Source organism: Rhipicephalus microplus, chromosome 3 (assembly GCF_043290135.1).
Source record: "Rhipicephalus microplus isolate Deutch F79 chromosome 3, USDA_Rmic, whole genome shotgun sequence".
Taxonomy (NCBI): domain Eukaryota; kingdom Metazoa; phylum Arthropoda; class Arachnida; order Ixodida; family Ixodidae; genus Rhipicephalus; species Rhipicephalus microplus.
This window is the reverse complement of record NC_134702.1, coordinates 6958478-6984701: the sequence shown is the minus strand read 5'-3', so window position 1 is coordinate 6984701 and position 26224 is coordinate 6958478. Positions and strand designations below refer to the sequence as shown.

At 46.5% G+C, this 26224-nt stretch overlaps 1 protein-coding gene across 1 annotated transcript in view; it reads right to left on the bottom strand.

Annotated features, from left to right (window-relative positions):
* Positions 1-23897, bottom strand: part of LOC119183303 (uncharacterized) — a 96565-nt gene extending 72668 nt beyond the window's left edge. Inside the window, exons 1-3 of the mRNA XM_037433646.2 lie at positions 23365-23897; positions 19055-19133; positions 1863-1979 (exon numbers count right to left, since the gene is read on the bottom strand). Of these exons, the coding sequence (XP_037289543.2) occupies positions 1863-1979; positions 19055-19133; positions 23365-23757 (589 nt within the window). The 5' untranslated portion in view covers positions 23758-23897. The remainder of the gene's footprint in view (positions 1-1862; positions 1980-19054; positions 19134-23364) is intronic.
* Positions 23898-26224: the final 2327 nt, after the last annotated feature.

The window sequence follows — 26224 nt, the reverse complement described above, 5'->3', positions numbered from 1 at the left end:
CTGCAAGAGGGTTCGCATCCGCGTGAGCAAACGACTCATCGCTTTTCTTGCTGCCGGCAATGAACATAGCCACATTCTAGCTAACTTGTCACTCAGTGTGAACATGGACTGTAGGTTTAGGGTGGGTATACCTTGGGGGGGGGGGGGGGGGGTTACAGACACTCTTTTGTAAAGTTGTTTGCGCCGCGTGGCGCACGTGTCTCGCGCGGAAGCCGTGTTTTGAGGTCAAGGCTATAGGTGGCGTTGCGTACGCGAGCGGTATTTAAGCGGGTAGAATTAACTAGAAGGAGGATGTCTGATTGGTGGCTAAAGTCAAGGCACGAGTGAAAATTAAACCATTCACTGCAAAGTACGAATCCTCAACCTCACTATTTAAAGAAAAAAAAATAAATCTAGTTTTTGGTTCATTAAGTATTACGGCTTCGTGGCGCTAGCCACCCCCCAATCTAAAGGGTACAGCCATGTCCATCCATTCATACGTAATCACCGCTATCATCCTCATCATCATCATCATCATAGTTGGTAGAGTGGTATCGCTGGCGCTGACCCCTGGCGGAAGGCAAGCCTTGGTGGCTGGCGAGAGAGTTGAGCGAGTCTCTTTTGCGATTGGCGGTTGCCGCGAACGGTTGTCTCTAGCGTGGGTCCCCGGTGCGTGGCACCGCGGGTTGCGCGTCGGGGGCCCTCGTGGCAAGTCAAGCGTTGGCGACGCCGCCTTGGGTGTGTAATTGTGTTTGTCGTGTTTTTGGAGTGTATTGCAAAATTGTGTAAGGAGGTCTTAGCGTGTTGATCACAATTTATGTTATAATATTTTGTCGGACGATATTGTCGTTCTAAATTAGTTAAATAAATGTATTTTGTTGTTTGGTTTGTACCGACCACGTCTGTTGTGTCCTTTCACTCCAATAGCGTGGCGTGGCGCTCGCCAGTTCGAGAGCCCACAAACTTCAAAGTTTGTTTATGAATAGTTATGAATTATTTTCGGGGGCGGGGGCACATCTTTAATTAGGGGGCACCTTCTTGAAATGGTCATTTTTCGTTCTTTCGTTCTGTACGCCACGGCGAAAAAAAAGCGCCAGGCCTGCACGGAAGGCGCAGCACAGTCACAGCAAGCATGGGCTCGGTGAGCCACCTCTGTGCCCGATGTGACACAGGCGGTGAAATGATAACCACTTTATCCTGAGGTTGTGTCCTTAGACGAAAACAGAAATATGCTCGTGGTTTGACGGGAGGCAAGTTTTCGGTCCTAGTTGAAAATTTAAGATGTACAACTTCATCGTGGATCAGGCGCTATTCTCCTGCATGCCGACGGTGTGAGTGCACTTTGAAGACGTGGACACGGAAAAGACAGGTGTGTGATGTCTCTTCCCTGTCCTTGTCTTCAAAGCGAACCCACATTGTTGACATGCATGCAGAATCAACTGGCCCAATCAAGTGCGCCGATAATCTTCTCCTACAGTTTATGCATTTTCTGTTTGTGCCTCTCCCGTGCGCCACGTCGAGACCCTTAATGTAGCCGCTAGACATTGCTATAAACACATCCCAAGAAATGTACCATAAATAATATGGCAGCAAACTCAAACACACTACGAAAACGCCGCCGGAATCATTGAAAAATCACTACCGAAAGTGGCGTACCAGAAGTCTCCTTGGGCAGGCCTTTCGGCACGAGTCAGTTTGTTTAGAAAAGCCGACATGACGTGTATGATTGCGGTGTCTCTAGATACTGAGCGCTTCAAAATGAGTTTATTTGCGTGGAAGGAAAACGACTGATGCAAGTGCACCAAGGACACATCAGCATTTACGGAGTTGCACACGCAGTGGGTCGTTGTAAGCTCTGTCCGACACGCGCCCGATGAGCTCACCTTTGTCGCCCTTTATTCCCGGAGGTCCGACGGGACCGACGGGGCCTGGGCTTCCTGGCAATCCCGGTAGCCCTCGCAGCCCCATGTCTCCTTTCTCTCCCGGGTATCCCGGAATGCCTGCGCTTGAGCGAGAGCAGATCGTTAATAAGTATTGTTTGCACAGAGAAGGAAATTGAGAGTGTAGTAGCTCCATATTGTGTGCCCGTGATGGCATGCGAAAATTGATTACTGAAAAGACACTCCAAAACAGTAACTTTATAGGGGAACGCTCAAAATAGTAAGCCATGTAAGTGTTCATAAAAATCAATATGGTTACAAGCTCCCACATGGTCTCAAAGTGAAAGAAACAAGTTACAAAGAGACTTCAGAAGCGCCTACTAAAAAATTGACGTGAAATGGTGAATTCATACAAGTTATGCGTAATTAAATGTGCAGGGTAATTTCATAGACTGTGACAAACAGAAGAAATCGTTCTTCGCACACTTATACTTCATTTCAGAGCAAACATAATAAAATGCCTCAAACGTGGGAACGTTATCATGTTATGATATCAAATGGCGTAAACAAATAAAGAACACTCGAGAGATCGATGACGCAATACAGCCACCTTTATTTTGTTATGGAAAATTCTGAAACAGAACGTGTGAGGGGAGGGGGCTATGTGAGTTATGTCACTAGAAGCGAAAGTTGGGCTAGTTTGTGGTTTATGCTTAGATGTAAGAACGGCGCAAAAATATTGACAAAGGGAAGAAGAGACGACAAGACGCTGAACCCGCAACTAAATTTTATTAGAAGGAACACACACATATATAAGGCACGGGAAGACCTAGTCACATGGTACACCACGGCGCATCAGAACAAACTGGGTGCAAAAAGGATCTAATTACGGTGAAAAGCAACACATGTGTAAACAACCGAGAAAAAAATCACAGCATATCCATAGAGTAAATGATGATGAGTGGGGCGAAGCTTCAGAAGGTTTTATCGGTAAACCGTGAATAGTCTATCCGTCCGTCTGTCTGTATGTCTGTCTGTCCATCTATCCGTCCGTCCATCCATCCGTCCGTCCGCACCTGCTGAGTGAGTCATCGAACTAGGCGGTCACGTACGAGCTAGGATGGACAGACCCTTGGCTTTAGGAGCTTCGCCCACAAAAGAAAAAAAGACAAACCTACTGGCAAAAACATACGTCACAGCCTATAAAACACTCACAATCGCTTTAACCTGGCAGCGTTGAACCCAGGTATCTAACCATCCTTTTCACCGAGGGCCATAGGTGGTTTGCTCATGCACCACTTCCCTCCCTTTCAATGTAAAAAGCCTCCATCACCTCTCTAGTGCATTTGTCCCGATGACCAAACAAACAAGTGCTTTCGTCCGCCGACGGCTGGCAGCCACACTCCATGCAATGAGCTAGCAAGTGCGAAGCGCCAGTAGTCGTCAAGGATGCCAAGTATTCTCTTAGTCTAAAGTTGACGCACCGCCTGGTTTGTCCTAAAATCAACAGCTGCTTATAAACACACATGATTTACATTCAACGTTCCTATTGTTTCTTTTTTTCTGGACAGAACTAGCAGGCCTTGTGTGAATTACAACTTTTTATGAGGTGACATCACAACACGTTCCCTTTTACTACTGGCCGCGTTCTTCAAGTTAATTATGGGAAAACTTACGCACGTAGGGGACCACTACCAGTCTCATTTCAGTGCACACGCGCTCTGTTCTCCTTCGAGTATCATGTAAGCCTTTGACCCACCTGATTGGTTTTTGACAGCCCCTCAAGATTTCGGTATCAGGGTAGCTCGCCGACTTCCACGTTTCGACTTGGCTCAGGAAACTTTCTTTTCTTTTTCTTTTTTGTCTCATGCGTGCATGTTTTCTGGAGCGCCGCTCACAGCGCGGCATAAATAATGGCTGACTTGACCATCTTGGTGTGATATATGAGTGACTGTTATATGTGTGTGCTCCTTCTAATAAATTTTAGTTGCCAGTTCAGTGCGTTGTCATCTTTTCTTCCGTCTTTGTCTATTAGCCCCGAGAAGTTGGAGTGGCGACACCTGGTGGGAGGCCTGGTTTACGTCACGGCACGGTCTCTTCGACGCCCGCCGTTGCGCGGCTCCATAACATGCGCTCGCATTGTACGCGGTCCCGCTCTTTGTGCGACAAGCTCGCGTTGGGTGCGATCTAAATGTCGCCGCCTCCGCGAAGCGCCGCCTCCACGGAGCGTGGTCTCTGCTGCGCGCGCGCTTATCAGACTCGTTATTCGAGAAAGGAAGGAGGTTACTTCGCTCGCTGGCGCAGCGGCGTTTACCAAAGGAGCGCACGGCTGACACGAAACGCAGGAATAATTGTGACAGTTGTTCTCGCTTGTCCTGTACATGATTGTGCTCTCGTTTCGCGCGTCTTTCTGTTTGAACGGTGCGCTTCAAGTGTCGAACTGTGGCAGCTGTTAGTCCGCGCTCATTTTGTGTATGCTAATTTCACGCGAGGAAGAAGGAAGGAGGAAGAAAGTTTAAGCGGAAAGACAGGGAGGTTAGCCAGTTCTTAGACCGGCTGGCTACCCTGTGCTGAGGAAAGGGGTGAGGGGAATGAAAGATGTTAAAAAGAAATGTTGCGAAGAGAGGGAGAAATAAAAAAAAGAAAATTGCGACAGAGGAAATGCAACATCAAAGAGTATAAGACCCTAAAGTTTGTCTCTGAGGCCAGTTGTCCGCAAAAAGCGCAGCAAAGCTTTCAAAGCCTTCTGGGCTGAGAATGGGCTCGGCCATTGACCTATTTCAACGCGCAATGACAAGAACTCACTGCAGCTCTGGATAAACTAGACGATCGGCCTTTATCGGAACAAAGAATTTCAGGCGAGCTTTCTATTTGAGGTGTATGCTGCAACTTTCCAGCTGCTAGCCATTCTTAACGTGACTTTGCAATTTGGGGCTATTGCTGAAACAATGCAAAATAAACGCTCAACTATATACCACTGTGAAGACACGTTCGCTCCCTTGTTATACCGATCCCTATATAGAGGGATCAACCGCGTTTTTTTTTTTTTTTTTAGGATTCTGTTCATGGGCTAAAGCTTACGTACGGGCTGCCGGAAAAAGATCGAGAGCTTCATTTTCGAGATATTAGATTGCGCTTTCACGAGGAACATTTGTGTTGTCTGCATACAAGCTCCGATTCGTAAAGGGTATCTTGCCATTAACATCGGGCTTTGCTAAGATAATCAAGTCGGGCATTATTTATGTCGCGCTGCGAGCTGTGCTTCAGAAAATGTACACACATGAGATAAAAGAAAGCTTCCTGAGCCAAGGTGAAAGGCTGAAGTCGGCGGGCTACCCTGTTACGGAAATCACGAGGGGCTGTCAAAAACCAATCAAGTAGATCAAATGCGTACTTGATACGCGTAGGAGAACAGAGCGCTTGTGCAATGAACAGAGACCGGTAGTGGTCCTATACGTGCACAAGTTTTCCCATAGCTTGAAAAACGAGTAATGGGGTACGTGTTGTGATGACAGCTCCCAAACAGTTGGAATTCACACAAGGCCTGCTCTTTCTGTCCGGAAAAGAGAAAGAATAGGACTGTTGCATGTAAATCATGTGTGTTTATAAGCTGCTATTGTCTTGTGGGGGAGGGGGATTATATAGGACAAACCAGGTGGTCCGTCAACTTTACACTAAGAGAACACTTGGCCTCCTTGACGACTGCTGGCGCTTTGCACTTGCTAGCTGATTGCAGGGAGTGTGGCTGCCAGCCGTTGGCGGACGAAAGCACTTGCTTGTTCGGCCATCGGGACAAATGCACTAGAGAGGTGATGGAGGCTCTATACAATGAAAGGGATGGGGAAAGGTGCGTGAGAAAACCATCTGTAGCCCTTGGTGAAAAAGAGATTAGATAACTGGGTTCAAGGCCGTCAAATTAAAGCGATTGAGTTTTTTTTTTTTACTGTCGCGCGTGTTTTTGTCAGAAGATTTGTCCTTTTTTTCCCCTTGGGTGTTTACACATGTGTTTCTATTCACCATAATTAAATCCTTTTTGCACCCTGTTGGCTCTGCTGCGCAGACGCCATGGTGTACTAGAAGGAACGCCGCTTGCTAGACGCGAGCCGGACGCGCTCGCATCGGCTCCTGCTTTTTAAATGTTTTTGACCGCAAATTTGCCGATCGACCTCGGTTTTTCGACTCATCTGATCCAGTTTCTTTCAAGGATCGAGTGGATACCCGACTTTTGCGGGTAGGTCAAGCTTTCGAACTTTTATTTGGGTGTTTCACCCTGTGCCACGTTGGCGCTCAGCTCGGCCTGCCGAGCGAGACGCTTCGAGGATGCCGCTCGAGGAGATGGTCTTCGGCGAAGAAATCTCCAGGCAGGAGGATGAAGCCTCCGGATGAATTGTTGCCCACTCTCGGAAGAAGCAGCGTCAGGATTTTACGCCCGGCGACAGCCCTGGCCCCAGTGCCGGTCATCGTGCCGCCCGTCCAGCGCACCCGAAGGGGCCGATAAACAAGCTCATCGCCGCGTCGCGCCTGCCGCGATTGCCTAAAGATCACTACCGGGTTGTCGTACGTCCCAAGGGAGGCATGGATGTGCGCAAGGTCAGTGGAATCAAGGTTACCCAAGCTTTGGTGATGGCTGCTTGTCTCGGCCCGCCGCAGGCTGAGGAAGATATTGTTTGTGCCAATGAAATGCAGAACATTTTTGTGATCAGCACGCCACACGCTAGGAACGCAGAAGCCTACGCTAAAGTGAAGCAAATTCGAGTGGGAGAAACGCTCCATGAAGTCTCTACTTACGTGACGCCACCCGGGGATACGTGCAGAGGAGTTGTTCGCGGTATCGACCCTGAGCTCTCTGATGACCGGCTTGGTGAGCTCTTCGTGCACGCAAGAAATCCGAAGGTTCTTGGAGTACGGCGCATCAAGAAAACGCCCACGGTGATCGTCCTGTTTGACGGTATGAAAGTTCCAAACTACGTCATGTGTGGGACGAACCTGATCCGGTGCACGCTCTACCGACGACAAATCGACGCCTGTCGAACCTGCGGAAAGCTGGGACATCGCTCGGACGTTTGTCCCACTCCTACAGTCATCACCTGCCCGGACTGTAGGGTCTCATCGCCCCCTGAGAATCATACGTGCCAGCCGAAGTGCTCCATCTGTGGAGGAGCGCATCCGACGGCGGATCGGGCCTGCCAAAGCAGGTACCAGGTTCCCTACATCGTTCGGCGTAGAAGGCGACGACGGAGAAAAGCAAACAAGCAGCGCGCGGAGTTCGTGCCACAGCAAGCTCCCGGGCTTGGGTTCAACCAGGGGGGTGGCCTTGATAACCCTGGGCGGGGTGCGGGTCACCGCTCTCGCTCGAGGGATAGGTCTGCCTCCTGTGCCCGGATTCAGCAGGAACCTACCTGGGCTGAACGAGTGGGCCCAAAACGTGAGTCTCGCACTATCGTGCAGCGCCAGTTGCCAGAGCAAGCTACGGCTAGAATACAGCAGCTAGAGCGTGAGAATGCAACTCTGAGGAGTGAGCTTCAGGAGATTAAAGCATTAGTTGAGGAGCTTAGGCAGCGCGAACGCACGCCGGAAGGGGCGGTGAAAGTGCAGCAGGCCGAGGCACAACCTAGAGGCGGTAAGCGAAAAGCCGCTGACCCTCCGGTACACAGTAAAAATTTTTGCACCCAAAAGGGTGTAAAAAGGGTGCTTTTACGAGAAAGCACCCTTTGCAACACCCTTTAACACCCATAAATGATTGATTGAAAAAAAAGCACCCCTTTGTTTGGGTGCTTGCCTCGATAGCACCCTAAAATAGGCTCTAAGGGTGCTTTTGTGCCTGAGAAGGGTGTAGGTGCCGATTCATCAGATGGAATAGGCAGCATAAGAAGAACACATAATTATAATATTTGGGATTTTACGTCTCAAAAACCTCGATATGATTATGAGGGCCGTCGTAGTGGAAAGCTGCAGAGATTTTCACCATTTGGTGTTCTTTAATGAGCGCTCATATCGCACAGTGCAAAGGCTTCTACCTTTTCGCCTCCGCCTTAATTCGACTGCCACGGCCGGCATCGAACCCGCGACCTTCGGATTGGCGGCCGAGCCGCGCAGCTACTGCACGAATATGTGGACCTTGCGTTAAATGACGGCCTAATTGACTTAGAATGTGTGAAGGTGCTCTCCGAATACAGCAGAATGTCTGCAGAAGCAAATCGCGTTTCATCTATAATGGCAATTAACTGCAATCCATGTTACGAAAGCTCTCCTTAGCGTTGGTCATAAGCTGCATGTTTGCTACGGATTATATACACACAAATAATGTTCGCCCGAGTATGGGTGTGTGTGCGTGTAAGCGCGAGTCCGTGCTTGTGTTAAGCGTGCCTGTGCACATGTGTACGCCCATGCATGCGTGCGTTTACGGTCGCGTGTGTGTGTGGCCGCTTGTGTGTATACGTGTATGTGTGTGCGCCTGTGAATAAGTATGCGTGTGTATCAGCCCGTGCGCCCTCGAATTTCGTGTGTGTGTGTGTGTGTGCGGGGGGGGAGGCACTGCTTCTTATTGTTTAAGGTCCCACACCTGTTGAGACTGGGAGTCTATATGGGAGGTGGCTTAAGGAATGGCGGTGGTCAACGCACTGTACACGGACTATTCAGTACATGGAAAACAGCTGCACATTTTCGTACCTGATCGTTGCTTACGAACTTGCTGTGGTAGCTGATTAGGTCCGCTGAGGTGCTTCTACGCCCGAAAACGTGGGTTATGACCAATTCCCACGGAAAGCTGTCACTGCACTTATGCACAACCATCGTTTATATTAACAACGTTTAACAAGAACGTGCCGTGCCTTTGCTACAGGTGCTTAGCTAGCTCATTGGGTAACCATATGGAATTATGTGCTGATCATGTGGTCAGCAAAAAGTTTGTTATAACAACCTCGGCACGTTTCGTGGTGCGTGACAAGCCTTCTAAACATCCGCGACTGTGGATTAATTTGTTCCAGCTTCGACTACGCATTCAGTGTTTGCGGCACCATACGCGGAAGTGCCAGACACAGACAATGCAAAAAGAAATTCCTCTGGAAAAATGTGTAGCGATGCTCTCCCGCTAATGCCACCGAGGACGAAATAATTATTGTTTCTGGCCATTCCATGGTGCACTTTGTTTTCCGCAAGTTTTTCTTCACTATTTTTCGCCCACTGCAATCGCATTCCGTCAAAATACTCAAAGAACCCGAGGCTGGTAAATAACCTACGTCGCTGTGACACTGGCTGGAAGGAGAGTTGCCATTTACAAGAAGTCATTCGGCGTCGAACGGCCGTCCGCCGTATGCGCCATAGCGTTTGCCTTTCGGCGCCGTCCTGGCGGGTTCCCCGCTCCGCCCCCCCCCGCTCACCCCGGCCAGCGTTGCTCCCACAACGGCGGCGTAGATAAGCGAATAGTTGCGTCACCGAACACCTGCGTCGACAGCTGCGGCGCCGCCGCTCCTTCTCTCTCTCAACGTCGCTCTCTCTGTCTCATCGTCTTTCAAATGCGTTGCGTTGGTCTGGGGTCTTGGTCGCTGTGTGTGTTCTAGCGAACAGGCGCATATTCAATGGTGGTCACGCATGGCACCGTGTTCGAAGTGACGCTCGGATTAAGGAATATTCATGGAGTGGCGGACACGGACAACGTGGGCCTGTTAACGGTGAGTGTACTGTTTTCGTAGGTAGTAATCATACAGCGCTAGCTGGGCGCCTGCAGCAGCTCTGCCGAAGTAGGCTGCCAGCCATTTACAACAGCATGCGTTCGCGGGCCTGTTGCAGATGCCCGATTAAACGTGTGACTTCACGAATTCACACTGCTATGCGCGATGTTGTGTAAGTGCCTGCATCACTCATACAGTGAGTGATGTGATCATTTAACAAGGGCGGGATTAGTTGCTGATCGCACATTGTCTCTACACTGCACAAAGTGATTGATATTGTTTTAAGATGTGCTTTGGGCTACATCGTAATAACATTTCTATTAATACTCAAATGTGCAACGTGCTTCTGTAGGTGTAAGCGTAAAAAAGAAAGAAAAAGCAAAAATTATGTACAGAGGCGCACTGTACGAAATGGCTTTTTTTTTTTTTGCTTAAAGACGGTATAGTTGGAGGTGCTGATATGCCGCGATGCTCCCAGCACGTGCGCCTCGGTCTTTTAAGCTATTTAGGACAAGTGCCACCAGCAACAGGGAAAGATCTAGCAGACTTCCAAAGGCGCGTTGTTGTGGCCATCGCCGTGCGTTGTTTTCCCTCGTTTCTGTTTGCTGTTTTCGTGCTTCGCTTTCATCTGCGATAATGTTCGGCGTTATAACAGAATCGAGAGAGTATACGTGACTGTTGGAGCTATGTGTGGTTGCTCTAGCATAAGCCATGGCTGCTGCAACGTAGTCGGCGTCCGCGCGCGTTGGTGTCGTTCGAGCGCTCTTACTTGCGTGATTGTGCTTAACTGAGTATTTAGGCACGGGTTGCGTTTGTAAATCCCGTAGTCAATAATCGCTAATAGCGTGCCTCTGATTGCCATCAGAGGATGGGCTTGGTTGTCGAAATATGCCAGACGCTTTTTCTAAAGCAAGCTTTGAAATTTTTTTTTTAAAGAAGTACTTTCATACGTGCATGGCAGTGCCTATTGCAGGCCCGCAACTCTTTAAAAACTGGACGAGCTATCACATCTTTTATCAAATTACAATGAATTAAGATGATTGAATTATAGATGACGAATTTCTGTGCTAGATTAGGTGCACAAAACACATGTTCGCAGCCCTACGTCTAGAAAGCAGGCAAATAGGAAGCACAGCGTCAAATTTGGATTAGATTCCATTGACGGAGCGTCTTGTGAGGGTAGAAAGAACGAGAAAAGTGTTCATTTTTGATGCCCTTATAGAGGCAGTCAGAATCGCACTGATTGGTGACTTGTAACAATTCCTCAGATTGTTAGAGGCGTGAATAAAGTCAGTAAATCTTTTACTATTTTTTTTTTTGCAGACCTCTTCGCTAGTGCCACGCCGAAGATCATTTGTTCTCATGTAAAAGAGAAAGCAGAGATGTCTTCACTGTCTGTACATGAAGAGGTAAGTTTCTTGTGCATTTTGATTAATGTTACATGTTCTGAACGTTGTACTTTAGGAATTGTTTTTCACACTGGCTCACTACCCTAGAAGGAATTTGATTCTTAGGTGACTTCAGGCTTTCGTAAGTGCCATTTTCGAGCTGTAGTCTTACACTTCACCACATTTCGGGAATTTGCTGTATGCTGGAAAACTCTTATCTTTATCATACGAAATTATTGGAATGTATGGGTTGTATGCTTCGAGTTCAGTGTAATGTCAATTACACGCCATTTCGAAGGATACACACTACACATTATTTATATATGGTGCTGCCAGAACAGCACGAACATCCTTTTATGAGAAGTCATATTTGCTCTTATTACAGGATGAGAGGGTGCCGCTGACGTCCTGCGTAGTCTACCCCCCGGCCCCAGCCTAGAGCAAGCCTACTTCCTGAACCTCCACATGGATAACCGAAAAATCTTCCGTGTCAGTAATGACGAAGAAGGAGTGACAGCACTGATGAGTTGATTTTTTTTATTTTCAACATTGTCTACGGCCGCAAGGCCTTTAACAACCACCGTGATTGAGCGGCTTTTTCTCGGCGTGAGTTTGGAGTTTATCAAAGAAGTTGTTCAGGCAGTACGACGCTGAAAATTTTAGTGTCACAATGCCTGAACAACTTTTTCTAGTGTGGTCATGGTAGAGGAACAAACATTGTTATTTGTGTAAGTTATTTCGCTTAGATATAGCTGGACCACTCCATGCCAAACGTCCCAGCCACTTTGGCGACCATCTGAATTGTATTTGAAAAAAAAAAGTGCTGACTTACTGCGTTGAAAACAGTGAACTGCTAGAATATTTCAGCGAGAAAAAAAGTTTTGTTCATGTGGCTGGCTTATAACTTCCTGGCATAATGCTGTCTGTGTGCTGTTTGTGGAAAATTTCGTTTTAGAACTACCGCTTTTTTCTAAAGCAAATTCGGTCTACCTGTTAAGTAAATGTGCTTCTGTAAGGTATTTGAAGCTCAATAATAATAGTGCAATTTTTTTGCCACATTCGCTTCCAAGAATAAAGCCAAAATGTGTTATGTTTGCATTTTTTATTGCAATATTGCACTTTGTATGAATATTTGAGCAGTGAATACTTACTCCACAGAAGGTATATATTGAGGAAAAAATATCTTTAGACCTCTCAAGCTGCTGAAATATACGAGAAAATATCACGAATTTCACAAAATTGTGATTTTTGTCCATATTGAGATGCAATTTGCTCCATGTTGTGATATAATGAAAACTCATCATTATACCTAAATTGTAAGAAAATGAAATTCTTTCTGTAATAAAAATCTTATCGCAAAAAGGACAGGAAAGAGCGCTGTCAACTGAATTTTATTGAAGGTGCTACGAGCGTTTTTATACTGAGCACAAGACCAGGGCTCATCTGCAACAACACATGTGTGACCATGACAAAATAATTTTAACCGAGAAAAGAATACTCTTTTTCGGAAAAGATAAGTGAAGGTGTACTGATGCATTGATCCTTGGCCTTCCTGATAAGTAGTTCTAAAATCTCTCAATTTTCTGCTTGCTTTTTTTTCAAAAACCGTGTTTTATGAAACCTAGGACTACACTTACATTCTTTACGGTGTCTGGCCATGAGAGTACTATAGTCCTTCTTAACATTTAAAGCATGCTGTCTTGCTTGATCATTGAAGCATTGCCCAGTTTGTCCTATGTTTAGTTTTCCACATGTTAGCGGTATCTTATACACATTAGATTGGCATTCAGTAAACCTATTCTAGTGACGAATGGTGCAAGATTGACTATTCCTGTTGCTGTAAGTACATGCACTTTTCAAAGCTTGCAAGGGGTGGAAAACAACAATGTCATATCTGCTGGCTCTTTTCCTAAAATTGTGAGACACCTTATGTACGTAGTACCGTGTGACATGCAAAGGTGATTGGTCATTCTCTTTTTCTTTTGGTCCTGTTTGCTTTAACTTTACTTTCTGCAGGAGGGTTTCGCAAACAAGTGTGATGATGCTGTTGGGGTATTGGCTGGTGCTATCAGCCCAGGAGTGCTAAGAATGTTCTGCCTTTTGATAGTGGGCATTCAAAATTAGTAGAAAGAGGAATTGATACCACATGTACTCAGGCCACCCTTCAGAAGTCATGTTAGCACAAGGGTGAGGTCAGGCTTAAAAACCAGATTAAAAGACTACAAGATGCTGGGTATCCCAACAGAATCATCACACCCGTTTGCAAAACCCTCCTGCAGAAAGTAAAGTTAGACAGGACCAACAAAAAACAATGACCAAAACCTTTGCATGTTATACCACATCATGTGCCTCACAATTAAAAAAATAGCCAGCAGATATGATATTAGCCTGTTGTTTTCCACCCCTTGCAAGCTTTCAAAAGTGTGTGTACTAAACAGCAACAGGAATAGTCAATCTTGCCCTATTCGTCACGAGAATAGGTTTACTTAATGCCAATATAACGTTTGTAGAAGTATTTTTTATCAGGTAAACCAATGATCAGTGCATCACTACACGTTCACTTATCCTTTCCGAGAGGGAGTATTCTTTTCACAGTTAAAGATTACTTTGTAGTGCTCACACGTGTCGTCGCGCATGAACACGGTTCTTGTACTCCGTATAAAAGCGCTCGTAGCACATTCATTAAATTCAGTTGACAGTCGGTGCTCTTTCCTGTCCTTTCTGTCTCTTCCTAAAGTTGTCACGCTGTGACTAGCACACAACCACGATGAACCAACTCTCCCAAATTAAGCTCTTGTTACGTAACACGTAGACCGAGTTTCGTATGAAAAGAAGGAGCGGTGCTTTTAAAATAAACTTTTTCACATACAACACCTAGACGGCATTCCAGGAAGTTCAGAAGGCAGCCACGTGACCAAATATTTTTCCTCTCCTAAATATTCCAGAAGTTCACTATTTTCAATGCAGCACGAGTTTTTCGAATACATTTGAGATGGTTGCCAAAATGGCTGGGACATTTGGCATAAAGTGACCCAGCTGTGTCATTAGTCATAATTATGCATTACCTCTTTTGTTTTTTGTGTGTTTTGACTCAGTTTTGTGTTCGTTTTTAGCTTATTGTGTTTCTGATCATTGTATTGGTTTGTTAAGTATTCGCTAAAGTTATATGTGCGAAAACCCGTATATGTTTGCCTGTACATATTTTCTCATAACCAATTGTTATACATCCAGGAATACAAAGCTTAATCCACTGTGATTGTATACATTTGAAAACACTATCCATATATATTTTTGTGTGCATCACTTCTTGGGAACGATTGTGTACATGAAGGCGTATATAGTGAAATCATGGTGATTGTATATATTTGAAAGAATCATAAGTATATATTTGCCTGTATTTCATTCCTATTAACCGATTGTGTACATGAAGGAGTATTAAACTGGAAACCACTGGGATTGTAGATACTTGAAAGAATTATAGGGATATATTAACGTATATTTCATTTGTAGTCTCTATGTACTTGAAGCAGTACACTAAACTGAAACCAGTGTAATTGTATGTTGCAAAGAATTGTCAATGAAGTGAAACTGAATAAATATAATAAACATTTGAGGTGTTGCATGTGTAGTGTACGTATACGTGAACGTATATCTGGTGAAAAAGTTGTGTGGCAGAAGAAAAGTTTATGTTTTATTTGCCTATTAAATAAACGCAATATGCAAGGGCAGCAAGGCTTCATTTTCTGTAACGCGCATTATGCATATACTGTGAAGTATATATAGATCCAGCACAAGTTCATATATCGAGAAGAAGTTCAGTGACTTTAAACAGGAAATTATGGGGGTGGTCCATGAAATTAAGGAGGCCATCGCTGGTGTCAGCTCTGTCATCCAGTCCCTTTCTGCAAGGGTGGTGGTGGTGGAGCAAAACCTAAGTAGCAATCATGGCGAAGCTAAATAAAACATTTGTCATTTGGCAATGGAATTGCGCGAGCTTCCACAGGAAGAAGGCAGTCTTGCAGCAGTTCGTCAGCTCACAGGAGAATAAGCCAGCCGTAATACTCCTCCAGGAGACCCTTAAAGGAGAGGTGGCCCTCCGGGGTTATCGCTCCGTGGCCTGCTGGGGGGAAGGAAAACGCGGGGTTGCCACCCTCATATCCAAAGAGTTCTCCTTTGAGGTTCGCGATGTACGTCCAGACCTAAAGGTGGAACACATACTCATTGAGTTAATCCCAAACTCTCGGCTTAAGGAGCACCTATTCATTCTCAACGTTTATAGCTCACCATCTGATACTCGGGAGACTTTTAATGCGCTTCTCTGCAAAGCCTCCAAAATCGCGGGCTCGGCTCCGTTGACAGTTGCTGGCGACTTCAATGCGCAACATCAGACATGGGGCTATATCAATAATACGGCTAAGGGGCGGGCGCTTCTGCAGCATACTACCAATCTTAATATGTTACTAGTTACTGATCACAACTTTCCCACACGTCTCGGCAATTCTGTAGCAAGGGACACCACGCCGGACCTGGCTTTTGTCAGGAACGTCGAGTGCCCTTTCTGGCAGAACTTGCATGAGAACTTGGGGAGCGACCATTTCATCGCGTCTATCTCCCTCGATGTTAAAGCACCGCCGCCGCGGGTTTTCAAAATTGTTGATTGGGATGCATTTCGGGAACTCAGACAAAGCGATGAAAAAGAGTACGATGACCTTGGCCAGCTACTTGAGAGTCTTAAGGCAGATGTTAAAGCTGCCACTAAGGTGGTGGAGACGGATCTTAAAACGGAACGCATGGACAGCCGCCTAGCGAGGCTCCTTGAAGCCAAAAACTCCTTACTTAACAGATGGCGTATGCAGCGACTCAACAGGCGGCTCAGAAAGAAAATTGCTCTGCTCAAACAGGAGATTGAATCGTACAGCCAAACCCTGGCCAGACAACAATGGGATGAGGTCTGTAACGCTGTCGATGGGCAGATGCGGTCAGGGGCGAAATGGAACATTCTCAAGCACCTCCTGGGAGATAAGCAAACTAAAGCTAATCAGAAACACACTGTTGATCGGCTCATTCACAAGGAGAGGTCTGCTGGGCTCTCCAATGATCAAATCTTACAACAGCTGGCGGATAGGTACCTCCCCCTGGGGGCTACCACGGATGCAGACTACCCGGATTTCTCTGGTCTGGAGGATGCGGAGCTGGACTCCCCCTTCAACACGGCAGAGATCAGGGCGGTCCTTTTTGATCTCAATGGAAAATCGGCTCCCGGGCCGGATGGTATCACTAACAGGCTACTTAAAAATCTGGACGATAGATCCATTGAGCTACTAACTGACGAGGTCAACCGGGTTTGGGAGTCGGGGCAGGTGCCGAAGGAGTGGCGAACGGCCTCTGTCGTCCTCATTCCCAAGCCTGGTAAACCTCTCGGGCTCGGCACGCTCCGACCGATCTCGCTCACGTCTTGCGTGGGTAAGGTCGCGGAGCATGCAATCCTTAACCGAATCTCCCATCACATTGAACAAAACGAGCTCTTCCCTTTCAATCTCATTGGCTTTCGTGCCGCGCTCTCTACGCAGGACGTTATGAAAATGATTAAACATCAAATTCTCGACATAGACACCAGAGATATCCGAGGGATTCTTGCACTCGATCTGGAGAAAGCTTTCGATAATATCTCACATCCTCACATACTGGATTCTATCTCAGAGTTGGGATTGCGGGCCCGCTTTTACGGGTTCGTCCGCTCTTTTCTCAGGGATCGCGTTGCCACCATTCGGCTCGGGGACCTCTGCTCCAAGGAATTTCATCTTGGACCTAGGGGAACCCCTCAAGGATCGGTCATTTCGCCGCTAATTTTTAATATCGCGATGAGGAAACTCTCGCTCGAACTCTCTCGTATCGACCGCATCGGACATGCGCTGTATGCGGACGATATTACTATATGGTGCACTGGGGGTAGGGACGGAGACGTTGAGGAGTCCCTCCAGCAGGCCCTCAGGTGCACGGAGGAGTTTTTGGATAGCACGGGGCTGCACTTGTCGACCGCCAAGTCGGAGCTCCTCCTGTACACACAGCCGGAGAAACGCAAGTTCACCACTATTCCATTTCCGCCGGAAGAGATCAGGATCGAAATTCACACACGGTCAGGGCAGGCCATCCCCCGTGTCGATAAAATTCGGATATTAGGCATGTTCCTGGAGGAGCACGGAAGTAACTCTCATACTCTGACTCGTATTGCGGCAAAGGCGGAGAGCATGGTCAAGCTTATACTTCGGGTGTCTAACAGGCGTGGAGGGCTTTGTGAGGCCAACCTCATGAGGCTTTTCCATGCCTTTCTTATGAGTCACATTAATTACATTGCCGCAGCGCATAGGTGGGAAAGGAAAGAACAAGGGAAACTGGATGCGATTATTCGAAAGTGCATTAAGAGGGTCTTGGGCCTTCCAAACAACACAAATGAGGAAAAGCTCAAGGCTCTTGGTATGCATAATACATTTAGTGAGATTGCAGAAGCGCAACAAACAGCACAAGCTGCACGACTGTGCTCTTCCAAAGCTGGGAGACGCATCCTGGAGTTTCTGGGCTGCGAACCAACTATGGTAGCAGACAAAAAGATACAGCTTCCACCCAAACTGAGGGAGCAGATTACGGTCTCACAAATTCCTAGAAATGTTCACCCTCTCTACAATGTCGGCCGCCGGGCCGCTAGGGCTAGGTCGCTCCTCAGTTCCGCCGCTGCCACCCCTGAACTTGTGGCGTTCGTTGACGCAGCACAGTATCCCGGCACATCCAATTTTGTGGCTGTGGTCACTGACCTTCACGGTAAAATCCTCACAGCAGCATCTCTTCGAGATACCACGCCGGCTAGGGCAGAGCAGGCTGCTATAGCAATGGCCGTGGCGATTCCCATGCGCACGCGCATTTTCACTGATTCTCGAGCTGCTGCACGAGCGTTCATGACCGGGTCAGTCTGTGAGCAGGCGGCCCATCTTCTTACCAAAAGACCACATTGCACGGAAATCGACGGCCACATCACCTGGTTTCCTGCCCACATGGGCAAGGATGTCCACCCTGTTATCCCCAATGCCAATGAGCTTGCCCATGCCCGAGCACGCGAACTGTCCCACCGTGACGGGCAATCGGCATCTAATTTTGGGGATGGCATCCGGCAGCTTGATTCGCTCCTCACCTTTAACGAAATTTGCAAAAATTATCAATTGGCCAGGCGTAGCTTTCCGCTCCCGCACCCGCAACTCTCTAGGGCCCAGTCAGTCACTTTAAGAATGCTGCAAACGGGTACTTACCCGTCGCCTTTAGTGTACAGCAAGTTTATCGACAGCATAAAGCCGCAATGCCCTCATTGCGAAGAGAGACGTTGCACGTTACCCCACATGCTCTGGCAATGCGCGGCGCTGCGCGATGGCGAGCCTCTCAGCACAGAAGCTGCCTGGAGGACGGCAATTACCAACTCGGACCGAGAGGTCCAAATCCGGGCTGTCCAGAGGGCCCGCAGTTTGGCGGAGGGGCTCGCTCTTCCTGTCCCCACGTGGGTGCGGCCCGCAGCCGACCCTCCCTCTTGAGGGGAATCGGCTCCTCAGGACAATTTGTAAATAAAGTTCATTGACTGACTGACTGACATGGTGTACTATGTTACAGGTCTGCCTGATATATGTGAGTGTTCCTTCTAATGAATTTTAGTCGCTAATTCAGCGCCTTGTCGTCTCCTTCTTCCATCTTCCATCTTTTCATTCTTCCTTCTTTGTCCATGTGTTTGGGCTGTTTTTAGATCTAAGCACGAGTTGCGTCAGATAACAGTAACGGGAAAAAGGGAGTGGGCAAATTATGAAATATTTTGGTTTATTACCGCAGGAAAAAAATGAAAATGAAAGAAGCGAGGACGAAGAAAAAAGTCAGTCAACCGCTAGCATGCGCCAACAGTGTTTGGCTTCAGTGAGTTGGTTTGCGGAGGAACCGCCCCATAGTTGTAGGGTGCGCCTAAACGTCTAAATACTTAACTTAAATCTCTGTTTGCTAAACGCTGGTGCTAGTGAGCAAACATTTCACCATCGTGCAAATGTGTGACCCGCCTCCGTGTTTCCACGCCTGTCCCGTTAGGCAACTGTTACACCCCGTAATACAGCACCTGGTTTTCCTGGATTTCCAGGGTCCCCCGGTCCGCAGTACTCTTTCGAGGTGAAGCAGAATTCCTCTAACACCGGCACCTGCAACAGAAAACGTCAGTCGCGTTTCGAACGTTAAATAACGTGGCTATATCCTGAACTCCTAAGTCCTGCTGCAACTTGTATTTACTTTTCAAGTACTTCGTTTGCCACCCTTTAAGGTATGCGTTGCTAAACATCTTATGGGCAGAAAACAGGAGAATATAAAGAGGAAACAAGTGGTGATGAACTGTTCAAGGCAAGACATCACACATTCCGATTCCTGCCGCTTCTCAGAGGTATTTATAAATTCAAGAATGCCACTGACCAATGAGAGGAAATCAATGGGGATATTCTTTCCCTATCGAACACCCATTAACACTGCGTGAATCCAACTCACATGCGAAGTTGTGCACGTACTCCGGTCTCGGCATTCTCTCGATTGAGAGTGCAATGGATCTTTTAAAGGCTAAAGCATAAATATCAGTGCGGAGAAAAGTAAACGCGCCGACGCACCACACGAGCAGTTGCAAATCCATGCGGGTCAGATCTCCAGGTGGTTTAACTTGTACACCGAGAGGAGGCTTCGTGTCGGGGCGTGCACATCTGTGACCGCCCTCTGGGCACAGGCACTGCGCCGTGCTCCCGACCGGGTTGCAGAAATTAGGTGCCTTTTCTCATCTTCTAACCACTACCACCACCACCCTCTGGGCACCGCTGCCCACTGGATCCATTGTTTCCATTTTGCGACGCCCTGATCCGAGATATGACTGCCGCACACTTGACTTGCACAGGATTAGAATGAAGCCGTCTTCACCACATCTGTGCAACAGACCCAACACAGTGCACAATCCTCGGACCTGGCCGATCAACTGATCTCGATCGATGTATCCAAGAGCCTTATCACCGTTCGCTGTTTGCAACGGCGGCCAGTGGGTGCGTTTTTTTTTTTTTATCTTGTAATGCGCCACCACGTATGCGGCACAAAGTGAAAAAAAAACAAAAAAACGAGAGAAAAACACACACACACACACACACACCAGGGTGATAAGTTTTAAAAAAATACCAGTCACAGATTACACAAAGCTATTGCTGTTAATTCTCTTGTATGGCTGCGTGCAAGTGACAGCACTACGCGATCGTGTCATGGCTAGCACGCACTCGCACACCAGTTTTTTTTTCTCTTCTTTCTTTTTAATGGGCAAGCGAACTGCCTTTTAGTAGCCCCGCCGCGGTGGTCTAGTGGCTAAGGTTCTCGGCTGCTGACCCGTGACCTGCGGGTCAGCAGCCGAGAACCTTAGCCACTAGCCACTGCAGGTCGCGGGTTCGAATCCCGGCTGCAGCGGCTGCATTTCCGATGGAGGCGGAAATGATGTAGGCCCGTGTGCTCAGATTTGGGTGCACGATAAAGAACCCCAGGTGGTCAAAATTTCCGGAGCCCTCCACTACGGCGTCTCTCATAATCATATGGTGGTTTTGGGACGTTAAACCCCACACATCAATCAACTGCCTTTTAGTACCGTTGCAATTGAGTGTCTTTCGTGATTTCCTGTCCATTACAACCCGCTTATCGAATTAAGTTTTACGCAGGTTCATCTACAAATGTAAGTAGGGACTGGTCATGCAAGCAACCGAGAGAGGAAAAAAGGAAGGGCGTGCGGTAGACAGCCATGGCACGAAGCCTAACTGGAAAGAAGTATTTCCTGCCCTCGAAGTACTTGTCATAAGTTCCACCTGTATACTTACTCGGGGAAGCCCTAACGAGTGTTTCATTTCAGCGCGCTATGGCGTTAAAAGGCTCGTTTCGGAGAAATTCCGGCGTCACCGTCGCTATCGGCGTGGGCGTCGTTCATTGTGAGCGAAAAATCATCATCTTGGAGGCGGGAATGTTGTAGGCCCGTGTGCTCAGATTTGGGTGCACGTTAAAGAACCCCAGGTGGTCAAAATTTCCGGAGCCCTCCACTATACGGCGTCTCTCATAATGATGTGGTGGTTTTGGGACGTTAAACCCCACATATCAATCGAAAATCATCATCTTATGCGTCACCGAAAAATCGAGAAAAATGCAAATAATTCCAGGTCCGAGTGGGAATTGAACCCAGGCTACCTGCGCGGCAATTAGGTGTTCTACTACACAGCCACGCATCTGCTTTGATGTGCTGTAGAAATAACTTCCTCTGGTTGGACATGCAGTGAACTAACGTTTTTTTTTTTATCTACCCCCTCGCCCAAACACACGCGTCCTGTAAACACTCTTCGCAATACAACACGTAATATCGCTGTAATATTGCGTGGTACAAGCATACATTGCCATCGGGCGTCAATGTCAAAACGACTGTGAGGTTTAAAACCAGCCACCCATTACAACAGGTACACGTGTTACTGTGTGTATTCCCTTAAGACCACGTAGCAGGCGCATAGCAAGTTGTAAAACATATAATAATAATAATAATAATAATAATAATAATAATAATAATAATAATAATAATAATAATAATAATAATAATAATAATAATAATAATAATAATAATAATAATAATAATAATAATAATAATAATAATAATAATAATAATAATATCTGGGGTAACGTCCCGAAAGTATACGATATGATTATGAGAGACGCCGTAGTTGAGGGCTCCAGAAATTTCGATCACCATGGGGATCTTTAACGTGCACGTAAGTCTAAGTATTACAAGGGCCCCAAACACGTTCGCCTCCATCAAAAATGCAGCCGCCACCGCCGCCGCCGGGATTCGATCCTTCGGGTTATAGCAGTCGAGTGCCCACCATGGCGGGGCAAGTTGAAAGACATTTCACGCGCTTAATTGCTTGTGGTTTAAAACACGATAACATAACCATTACTCAGAATGCAGCCATGTGCAAAAGCTTCACTGACGCAAGCCACTTTCAACTTTATCGATTGCATTACAGTAATAAACAATTTAAACTTCTCGAATAACATCGCACAATTGAAAGTATGCAACAAGTGGGTCAAGAACGCACTGGAGAGCATATCACTATCGCGTTCAACTCTTGAAACGAAGCTTAAGGATACCCCAATTTTTTTTATTAATTTTATAATTATTGAGTGGAACGCTGCGAAATGACGCTAAAGAGTGTGCAAACATTATGCACACAGACATATATTGAACAGTCATGCATGTCACATAACCAGTTGTTTGCAGTTGCGTAATGATGCAAGCCACAACATAGCATTAGCAACACCAGAAGCAGTACGCTGATGCGTAGCGCTTGTACTTGCGAGGATGGTAGCCCCTACACATTGCAACATAAATCAACTCAAGTGGTTGGCACTTAACAACAATCGACGTTAACCGGACGTGACGGCCGCTATGTACAAATACAGCCATCACGTATATGTACATATGTAATGTTGTATAGCTGGCACTGCAACCACCCGAGACTCACATTACGCGCGCAATTTTTTTTTCAAAGTACACTCTTGCATTCCAATTTTAGCCTGCTGTTTCTCATTGATGTTATATCTAACAAAGCAAACAAGCCCTTACATTTACACATTTTTCCTTCAATTTCTGTTCTCGCCGTTCATCGGTTGATATAAATTGTCAATTAGCTGCGGCACATAGCAGCAGCTCACGGGTATGTGCCACATATGTCTAGAAAAAAGGGTTTGATGACGTACGCGACGGGGTTTTCACGTTATTTATTTCATGACCATTAAGACATATTCATCAAGCCTTCTTGCCCTCTCATTGATCTGCTTCAAGTTAAAGAGGCGATCACGAGAGCACCCTGATGTAGGTGGCTAGATAGATAGATAGCAACACTCGACGTTCGATTAGAAATGTTTCGCATATAATACACGATATTGTCCCGTGGTCGTGACATTGATGGAGGTTTGCGTATATTCAAGGCTAAACTTTTTATTTGGGCGAACTTGTGCCCGAATATTGAAGAGACAACTTGCAAGCGATTCACGCCGTTGCACTATTAGCGGCAAACAGGGCATCGGCAACGTTTTTTTTTTTTTTTTTTCGTGTGCTTTAATATGTTCACATATACGTCACTTATACTGCAAGTCTTAATTACTACAAAATTTCTTAAATGTCTACAAATAACGCCCTCTATACCTTTCTTGGCTTTTGTTCGTTGTTTTTCATTAAGCTCGTCTGTAACAAAAAAAGCTGAGCTCATTGTAATATGTATATTGCTTTTTTCATCATTCTATGATGCCTGTAATGTGGCATTTATGGAGCGTCAACAAAAAGAAGGCACCCGTGTGTTCTTGCATGTGAGGAAACAAAGAGCGTACCGGTATCCTGGCGTATGAGCTGACGAGCATGGTGTTGCCGTCGCGGCTGGTCATGTCGTTTCGCGGGAAGAACTCCACGTTGGGCACAGCGGCCGCCTTGGGCGATATCCTCGCATAGACGGGCTCCTCGGCAGCGGCTCGACCCGCTTTGCGCGGCATCGTCGATCCGCTGCGCTTCGCACGACCTCCCGATACGTGTGCATCGCGAGCAGGAGACTCTTCCATCGGAACGACGCAGCACCTCGCGCACTCGCGATCAGTAAACGACAACGAATCCCTGGTGAAATGTAAGTACAGGTTAGTCGCAGTCAGCGCGTACAGCACCGCCAAGAACACGTAGACAGCCTCGAACGACTTCATGGAAGACGGCCACGAAACCTCGGCAGGCTTCATTGCGACGCACTCGGTTCCACAACTTGACCGATCACAGCTTCGCTTACAGCTCGTTGATTCGCTTCTCAGTAGTCTGTTCCTTGCGCAGGTTCCACCCCGAGCGACAGGGTGATTCGCCTTTCAACGCGACACCTTGTCAATGTTGCGCGTTTTCACAGAAGTTGTGGTCGTTCTCGCGGCGAACAAACCTCCCAACCGCGCCGAGTTCGGTGTCGTCTTGATGCTGTCGTGTAGCCGCAGCTTCTTCTCGCGCGAAAGTTTGGGTCCTCGTGGACTTCTTTGCCTCAAGGGCCTCGACGAGGTGTCGGAACACGCAACGAATGAAAGGAGCTGACTCTTCCGTCTGTGCTCTGATCTGCGGGCGCTGGAGAATGTCAACACTTGAAACGTGATGCCTCGGTGGAGAAGCGCACGAGATGAGTGGACTGCGTGGCGTTTGTCGAGTTCCTTCGTTGTGTTTTATTGTTTGTTTATTTCTTTTAACGTTCATCGTGTATTGTGACACTACAGTCGTCGTGGGTCGCTGAGGATAATGACGCCCGTTTCTTCAAGCACCCCCTGCCGGTTATAGAAGTACATATATACACATCGCCCCATAGGTTTTTAGCTGCCCATTTATTTATTTCGCTCCCGACAGAAAAAAAATTGTTAGTCAGTAAAAATATTCGTTTCGACTATCTTTCAAATAATATCGGTCTTTCAAGTGTTGCCCGTCTAAGGAGGTGGAGCGTTAGTGCACAAAAAGAGTTAGTGCACAAAAGAGTATATGGATACCTAGCCGGTTCGAAAATGGTGCGAAAAACTCTCAATTATATAACATTGATCCCGGAATGGAATTTAATATTCCCCGAAAGGTTAGCCGATCGGTAGAAACAGTCCTCCATACACTTCGACTTTGACGGCCTACACAAAGGCCTTCCTGTATAAAATAAGGAAAGCTAGCAGTCTTACCTGCTCATGTAGAGAAGCTCAAGATGATGTGAAGCACATTCTTCTACATTGTAAAATTTATGACAGACCTCGAAAGAAACTTACACAAAAACTAAATTCTTTGGATAAGCGACCTCAATCAATTGCAAAAGTATTGGGTCAATGGCCAAAAGGAAAGCTACAAGTCACTGCAGCGCGTCAAGTCGTTCACTTTTTGGAAGGTTCTGAAATATCTCAAAAATATTAAACGAAAAAAAAAAACTATTAGCATCATTGTTAACCGATATGTTTCATAACGATATTTTAGTGTTTCACTACGATATCTTTGTGAAAACTTTTCTGAAATCGGTACTTAGGAGACAAGATCACCTTAGACATTTTAATGAACTTTCATGTCTTGTGCGAACCCTTAAAATGGCGTGATTACTTGTGTTTTTACAAACTCTGTGTGGTGTGGACACATTTCTGTGTGGTGTGGACACTCAGTATTGAAAAACGTGGACTTATTGAGTAAGCGTTGTGCTATGTACATATGTATAGCCTTGTGTTTGCTACAAAATCTGCGATGTCGACTTTTGAGCAAGAGGAGTACCCCCGGCGCCATGCATTGGCACGAACCTCTCCTTATATACATTTATTAAAAAAAAAAAGAGTTGACTTTTGGGCGAGCTGCTGTTTTGACATAGATACCATCTTGAGCGCCCCTAAAGAGGACATAGGCGAAGGAACACATGAAAACAGGTCCACATATAGGGCATATTTCATTGGTTATTTTTCTGAAGCTGTGTTATCTATAGTAGAAGACATACTTCTACAAAAAAAAAGTCCCAGCATTGCCGCAAAGGTGAGGCATTGAACGCGATAGCAACAAATTGGAAGGTCACGCGTAGAATCGAAAGCATATAGAAACGTGCCCCACGTTTCTCACGTACAAATAACGCACGAAATGTACTCACTGGTACAGATGCAAGCGAATAAGCGTCTCAGGTTTACTTCACTGTGTCTGAAAAGCGCGCGCTTTTCACAAACAGATACTGCAATGATTGCAGTGACCTTTGTGCGCCCGGTAACTACAACAGCATCGTTCCAGGTAGAGCCCGAGGCCAGCCAAGACGTACGATCCTCCCCTCATCGCCACCGCGATATAAAGCTTGTCGCAGAGGCGAATTGTATATTTTTAAGAAACTTTGAACTGTAAGTATTCTAAACCGAGTTAACAAAGGTGGAAGGCGCACTTCCACACACAAAACATTATTTGCCACAAATTTGGGGAGTCCAAGACACAAGCGCAAAGCTTCTCTTTCTAATAATATTAATTGTCTCATCTTGTAAGCCGCGCTGCCTGAAAATAATACACACCCGAATTCCATAATAGGCCGCACATACATCTTGTAAATCATTATCAATGTACTCCTACGCAATCCTATTTTTCTGTTTCCCAATTTGCGTAACCACCCCAAGGCACGTGACGCTTTACAGCCAACCTCCTCTATGTGGCTTTTCCAATTTAGCGTCCTATTATATACGATGCCTAGGT